Raw genomic sequence first — 8,029 nt, forward strand, 5'->3', positions numbered from 1 at the left:
AGCAGCAGATTCTCAAAAATAATTAGCAGGTGACATTTTATTTTCTACAACAGTTAAAACAGAAAATCCAACTAAGTGCTTCAGTGAGATCAGCAGACAATGTCATGATTTTTTTTTTTTTGTAGTCAGAGGACATGTATGAAACTGACACAGTGGCTCATATATTTAGTAGGAACGCACAAAAGATCGCCATGTTTTATAGTAGTGGAGGGGTGGTGGGTGAGGGGGGATGAGGGGGGTTTGGCTGCTATCCAGACAGGGCTAGGTTACCAGAAAAGAGGCCTGAGTTGTAGGGAAGTTGGTGTTACGATGACAGTCATACACACATTCCTGACGTTGTCCACTTCCTAACAGAAGTATTTTGCAGAATCTTGAGTGGGTCATTGCACAGGGTGAATCTGGTGAAAACATCTCGCAATTTAAGACTTCAGCCAGTATTTCTGTACATCAATGAATCGACATTATTACATCCATAAAAAAGTGATAATGTCTGTGTCATTTATCTGTGTTTCTAAAGTTTCACTAAGTTTCACTCAAATTAGCCTTCAAATAAAATTATTTCCTCCACAAGGATCGACTACGGAGCAACAGTACGGTCACAAGTTTCTGCTCCCCATGTTTTTAAAACTCAACGTGTGCTACATACAACAAAACAATTTGATTTTGAGCTATTACGCGACAAATTAGGATCTATTGTCTACTTCTGATCAACAGCGTCAATTATACGTACATGCTCATACAGTTAAACCCAAAATGACTTGTATCTGAAGATGTTTTAAAGCTGCAGTGTGTAACTTATAAAAAAATATTTAATACATATTTGTTAAAGCTGTCATGTTGTGGAAGAGTGAGACAGATAATCTGTGAAAAAAAAAAAAAAGAAATCGATCTCTTCCCTTAGCTATTATTGCCATCTGAAGGATGGCAGAAAACCGCTCCCGACAGAAAACAACCAATCAGAGCCAGGAGGAGGCACTTAGCGCTGTCAATCAACCTAATGAAAACATGCCAACAGTGGAGAAACAACTTGGCATTATGGGAAAACCATTGATCCGCCGTCAGCAGTGACCATGTTAACTAGCCTTTGCATTCACGACACGCTCCGCTAACGAGGAGAAGCTGTATTGCAGCAGGCGCAAAGGCATGATTGACAGCGCTAACGGTATGTTCACACCAAACACGCTCTGCGTGTCTGGTTTACATTCAAAGTCTATGGCGTGTCCAGCGCCTGTTGCAGCGTGTTTGGAGTGTTTTAAGTGTTTGACACATCCAACAAATGGGCCAGCAACAGAAAATTAGCTAGCCCTCGTCCACATAGACTTTGAAGGTAAACCAACATGCAAAACGCGTATGGTGCGAACGCACCATTGTCTGCCTTCAAAGTGCACACGTGCTGAACTTGAAGCATTGGACTAGTTTTTGACGCATTTGGTGTGAACGCACCATAAGACCCTCCTCCTGGCTCTTATTGGTTGTTTCTAGTTAGCACTGGGAGGATGCAGAAGACCTTAACTTCTCCACATACCATACTCTGTCAACATAGTGACTTTTCCAACAAATATGTAAAAAAATACAAATAAAAAAAGAAGAAAAAGAAAAGTATTACAGCTACATTATGCAGCTATAAGGTTTAAAGTTTTCTAATTTTACAAGCATGTGTCTTCTGACAGGAGATACTAACACGCTGAAGTGACCCAGAAAGGTGGGACCTAACTCAGACCGTGGGAACTAATGATGAGGCTGATGGCAGATAAGCCTTCAAATGTCAAAGACCTGGAACTCATCACATAAGATTCATCCTAAAAAATATTTGTGGAAACTTAAATGATTCTAATGCCAAACAGTTTTTTGGAACTTATTATATAGAAGAGTATAGAAAACGTATAAAAAGAGCATAGGAAATGTATGCAAGTGTCAGGTGAGGGCTGGGGGTTAAAGGGCTGGTTTGGCGTTTTTGAAGTGAGATTCTGTGAAGTTATTGTCAATAGTTTCTCTACCTGCAGTAGAAAAACTACTGACAATAAAATGTTAGCTGTGGCATCTGTGAGCTCATTTGTTTTAGCTGTCTAGCAATTTAACTCTCAAACTAAAAATGTTACATTTTTAGTGTGTCGGTGTTAGCGTTGTACTATTAGTCTACACTTCACAAGATAGAGCTGTTGTGCTTATTGCTGTTTCGTGAAGTTAAACATCTGTTATGATGCAGCATACCTCCAACTTGTAAGCTTTCCCTCCCAGGATGCTTTTATTTCTCAACAACCTCACTGTAATTTGACGCCATGCATGGCTACCATTAACAATAATAACTTCACAGAATAAGTCAAAATCAAACCTTTAACCTGCTTTTTCCAATCCAGAACCACAACACGTCTGATGTGGCGACCCCCAAGAAAAAAGCCACTGTTCCAAAACAGACAACCTCAGTTGGGGCTAAAAGTTGCAACTGCCCACATAGAAAATCTAAATACCTTCTAGAGAAATGTTTACACATTCAGGTGAGACAAAGACTGAGCAGCTCTAAAATGTTGGTGCGAGTCTTTCCAACGCAACACTACTTAATGCAACACCATGCTTGTCCCATCTATCAAGCATGGTGGTGGTAGGATTATGTTGAGCGCCAGTTGGTTTGCCCTCAATGGGCGGAATAATGAAGATGGAGGATTGCCTCCAAATGATTCAACTTAACCAAAATCCAACTGGTAGATTGTTGATGGCCTGTGGGTTAATGCCAGAACTGTGGCAGGAAGCTAACCAATTTATATCAATTCTACCAATTTTACTAAGAAGAGTGGTCAAAAATCCAGGCATGCATAGTGTCTGGTCTAAGTGTACTTTACATATTAAATCAAATATTAGCTTAACTGTATGTATATATCCGACCCTGCCTGGATGAGAGGAAACATACAGCAAATTCTAATTTGTGTGCTGCTGTTGTGGTGAGTGACAGTAAATCCAACCAGTCAGCTGTGGTCGGGCTTTGTTCAGCCAATCAAAGTTCAAGGTATGTGTTTTGTTGTAAACTTAGCACACTTAGAAGCTGAACAGAAGCTAGTTGCTATAACTAGTAGCAACCTGATGTAGTTGCTTTAACGGCAGCTTAATGTGACGTTCCTGCTATTAGATTTTAAAAAAAAGTTTGGAATATATGACTGAAAGAAGAACCAGCACAGAAGAGAATTTGCAACGAAAAAGATTATTCAGCTCTTCTAAATGTATGCCTTGAAGATGGGATAGGTCTGTAATTTTAGAGAAGAGTTTTTAACAGGTGTAAGATTTTTTTTGATGGAGGTTTACTAAAAAAATAGAATAAAAAAGTAGAGATTTAAACATGTTAGAGCAGGCTGCTTTCTTTTCTCTCTCAATACTTAGAATTGCATGCGAGAGTCAGGAGGTTTCTCTGTCTGTGTCCCCTGAAATGATTCATTCCCAGTGCAGTAGATATAAACCTTTGACCCTCCATGAATTTGCAGAGCTTTTGTTTCATTTAGCTGCCAAAGCACACATTAGGTCTGGCACTTCATCCGCCCTTCACCTGAACTCACTGCCTGAACAATGTCCTCACAGTACTTCAAGCCACAACATAACTTGCAATACATGATTGAGTAAAAATTATTCTGTTACACAATCAATTTATTGATTATAAACATCAATCTTCATAGAAATGTTCTGCCTCCCAGCTGCCTAATTTCAAATATTGCCAAGTGAAAGGTCTTGCTGAAGAGATCGGCTGATGCAGCTGATATTCTACAAGACTAGCTGAAAGTGCAAAGATATTACTGAGGCAAGACTGGACACACACACGTGCGCGCATACACACATATATCTTAATTATAGCTTTTGTTCTGGTTTGTTTTTGCCCTTAACCACATCTAATTTCCTCAAACCTACTGACTGAGCTACAGACCAGTGACGGACCACCAAACTGCTCAATCTGATGTACCAAAATGCACCATCGGTTTTAAACAACTTCTACTTTTATTGTTAATACAAAAGTGGACAAACCCGCCCCAAACATCACACTGTTCAAGTTTTGCTCCCATATTGTTTGGACAGAAATGCCACTGTTTTCTATAGAGTACTAGCATGTTCTCTGAGGAACACAAACCACATTTATTTTTCCACTTGCAGTTGTCTGTGTTGCTAGTCGGCACTAATAAGTGGTTATAGTTTAAGAAGTGAGCTGAGTTCACAACCAATGGACTTACAGTAATAGTCTTCAAATGTTTAAGACTATTACACCTTCACACCAACATTTTATTGGACAATGTTTCTAACTCATTAAGAAATTTTCATTGGAATTCAACCATCTAAAATGTTTACACTGAGTTTACACATGTTCCTAAAATAGTCGTGTTTGCATGAGTTTGGATGAAGTTACTTCAGATCTGTAAATTCAGTTTTGCGCTACACTGTTTCTCCATATTTCCCACCAGTCTGTGTTGCTAGCTGTCAAAAATAACTTAGCAACGTCCCGATGAAGATGGTTTTTAATCACTGATTGCTATCAGACATGTGAAATTTAAGTATTTGATGATGATGATGCAGAGTCTGAATCTTTCCTTTCCGTTTCTCAGAATGGTGACAAATGTTTAGTCCAGAACTGAATTATTAATATTTGGAGTTATTTGTTGAAGTTCAGAGGTAATGCTAAAGTGTTATCCTGGGTTGAGAACTTGCTGAAAATGTTCTAATATTTTATGCCCTTCAGATGAAGTTGTTCTCATGTTTAGCAAACTGCTCTGGACCTCTAACATTCAACCGACTAGCACTGGAAGCTGTCTGGGGATATCTGAAGGGAAACTTAGCTGGTTTCGGCTGCACAAATATAGCAGATATCACAAGGCTGCACTCTTGAATTAGTAACTGCCTTTCTTCCCTCAATTTGCTTTTGTAGGATTGTTTCACGGATTTTCATTAAGGAAAAGGTTGTGGGAAATTCACATTAAATTTTCTATTTAGAAGGAACAACCATTACCACAAAATATTTGTGCACTCTTCAGTGACAACTCTCAAATAGTTGCTGTTTCTCCCGAGCCATTAAATAATTGTAATATTAGCAATACACAAAAAAAAACTAACAAAAAAAACAAAGAAAAAACAAAGTGCCAGAGAAAAACCTGTTAAATGTTCAATCATACTATCAATAAATTGACTGTTTTGGAACATTTAGCAAGATGCTTGAAAAAAAATAAAATAAATATTTAGTTGAAGCTTTACCAAACGTCTAAGCATTCTATCTTAAGCAAGACGCACTTTATGAGCAGTACCAACTTTTGGTGATAGAAAATATGAAGGTGAATAGAGTTCTATCCATACTGCAGATGAAAACCAGACAGAAAGAAAAAGCAGAGATTCTGAAACTATGTGGCGAACTTGTGCATGGAGATAACTAGCTTAGCCACTGAATGGTTCTGTATGTGTCTAAAGACGAAACATGCAGAGATAAATGACTGGAACCAATCATCCATGTTCATCAGCAAAATGACTCAACTACTGCCACTTAAAATGCATATAGTCAGATAACTATATAGTCATAAGTACCTTTTGAATCTGGAAGCAGAAGTTAAAGCTGCAGTATGTAACCTCTGAGTTATATTTGTTGAAACTGTCACCATCTTGTGACAATATGAGTCAAATAATGTGTGAAAAGAAATCTAACTAATCTGCCTTCTTCAAGTGCTAATGAGAAGCAACCAATCAGAGCCTGGAGGAGGGTCTTAGCGCTGTTATTTATGCTCATGTACACATCGCTCATTTCCCCCACCGTCCTATGCTTGGTGCTGCCCTAAAAAACTTTTATGGGACGGTAAGTTATTTTTCCGCCATTAGTACATTTAGCAGCACATATTCGAGCTAGACTGACAGCACTAAGGCCCTCCTCCTGGCTCTGATTGGTTGTTTTTGGTGCATTTCTTCAGACGGCAATATAAGCAGTGGGAGGAGGTGACAGAGCTCCATCTTTTCACAGATTATCTGTCTCATATTATACTGTCACAGCATGGTGACAGCTTTAACAAATATGCAAAAAAAAACAAAACAAAACAAAAAAAACTTTTACAAAAGTTACACACTGCAGTTTAAACAGACATTTTTTTGAAGCTCACATTTCTGTATTAAAATGAACTTTTATTGATCCAATGAAATATTCCAATCTTAAATGTCACGTTTTCATCAACTGTAAGTGAAATATAATTAACAGAAATGAAACTGTATGTAATCTATACTTTGCGCTTCCCCCAACTGAGTTATTGAAATAAATGAACTCTTCAATAATATTAAAATTTATTGAATATGACTAAACTTAGGACATATTAAAGATTGAACCTCCGCTTAAAAAAAAGTGGCAAAAAACTTGATGCTAAAAATCAAACCATGAATTTAAAAATAAACTAGATATCTTGCAGAATATACTACCAATGACAGGATTTCTGTTCCTGTGCTTCAGTGCAGCTACAGCAGTATTGATTCTTCCAGAAGGTTCACACAGCCAGAGATAACAGAAACCCTGCTGGAGATGCAGTCAAAAGGGAAAGTGTAGCTCATAACAAGTAGCATGAATTCTGGATCAGCCAACAAAACCTGGACCTGCTTTAGATCCTCCTACGACTCGACTCATACAGCAGGGATGAAGGCCAAAACCAGTCATCACCATTTGTTTGGTTGTCCCAATGAATCAAGATAACAGCAAAATAAAGTGTCTGATTACCTCACAGACCTGAAAGCTGCATAATAAAAGGAAAAACTGAAACATTTCACCAAATAAGCCTTTACTAAGTTTGACTCAAGGTTTTTTATGTGGTTCCACAAACATTGAGTCGAGAAGATGATTTGTGTTCCGGTCATCAGGTCAGTGAAGGAACAGAACGTTCCCCGGAACATTAACCTCGGTTTCAACACATTCTGAAATGTGAACGTCTTTCACTAGTTTACGACGTATAAAGGAAACCATAAATAATGATTACTTAGAAATTTGGCTCATTTTAACCCCCCATGCCTGTCAGCACTATCCAATCAATTTGTAAAGGACATCAGCGCCAGTTCACCGTTAAAACACAACCAAACCCTTGATTGCCTAAATATCGTACAGCAACAGGACAAAAGCAGATAAGCCTGTGTAGGCAGAGAAAGAGGGTCAGGAAAAACAGAGAGAGCTGGGGGACGAGGTGAGGGAACAGACTGGAGTGGGGACGCCATAGTAGGAAGGGCTTGTTAAAGGAAAGAGCAACATGAAAAAGAGAAGAACTCCCATCAGGTAGGATGATAAAATGGCGAGGCGTTGGGGGTGCTCCAGTGCAGTGCTGATGGCTGGGAAACCCATGTAATTACAAAAGGAGTGACAGAGAACCGGACCAATCAGATGACCTGGAAAAGACAGAGAGAAAGGCCAGAGTGACCAGAAGTTATGAAGACACACGATCCTTCATGGTTACCATACAGGGCTTCCCCCTGTAAACATGGCCGTCTGCCAGGCTGAGCGCCACCAACTTGTTTATTTAAATCCCACCTTCTGTGGGTTTAAATCCCAACCTACAGGAGCTCTGTTGTGCCTCTGTAGGTCAACACTTGAGAAGACAACGTTCATCATCCTAGCATGTAAATTTACACAAATCCAAAGAAAATCCATACTATAAAATAATCTAAATATTCTCTGATGGTAATGTCAATTTGTGGACCCATTATTGTGTTTCAATGTTCCTAGCTTCAATGGTGTTTCAGTAAAAATAGAAAACATCTTATCATATTTTACACTTAGCCAAATAAATATTTCTGAAAAAAAAAAAAAAAAATCCATAATTGAACCAAAAATATTCTCCAGTGGCCGTGCCGACATCTGATATATTATTATTTTTATGTCCCATTGTTGGAATCTTTTTGTATCGTAGTGGTCAGGTTTTTCTACCAGACTGCTTTAAATCTGTACAATTTCATACAGAACACTTCCCCCGCCTGGCCTGCTGGTGTTGGTCAGAAGGTCTGGTGGCGCCGCTGCATGGCAGCCTCGCCTCTGTCAGGCTGTGACTACTATCTA

At 38.8% G+C, this 8,029-nt stretch overlaps 1 protein-coding gene across 1 annotated transcript in view; it reads right to left on the reverse strand.

Moving 5' to 3' along the window:
* Positions 1–6,109: 6,109 nt before the first annotated feature.
* rce1a (Ras converting CAAX endopeptidase 1a) overlaps positions 6,110–8,029 on the reverse strand; it is a 9,226-nt gene continuing 7,306 nt past the window's right edge. Inside the window, exon 8 of the mRNA XM_007567895.2 lies at positions 6,110–7,362. Within this exon, the coding sequence (XP_007567957.2) occupies positions 7,133–7,362 (230 nt within the window). The 3' untranslated portion in view covers positions 6,110–7,132. The remainder of the gene's footprint in view (positions 7,363–8,029) is intronic.

Source organism: Poecilia formosa, unplaced genomic scaffold (assembly GCF_000485575.1).
Source record: "Poecilia formosa unplaced genomic scaffold, Poecilia_formosa-5.1.2 Scaffold214, whole genome shotgun sequence".
Lineage (NCBI taxonomy): Eukaryota > Metazoa > Chordata > Actinopteri > Cyprinodontiformes > Poeciliidae > Poecilia > Poecilia formosa.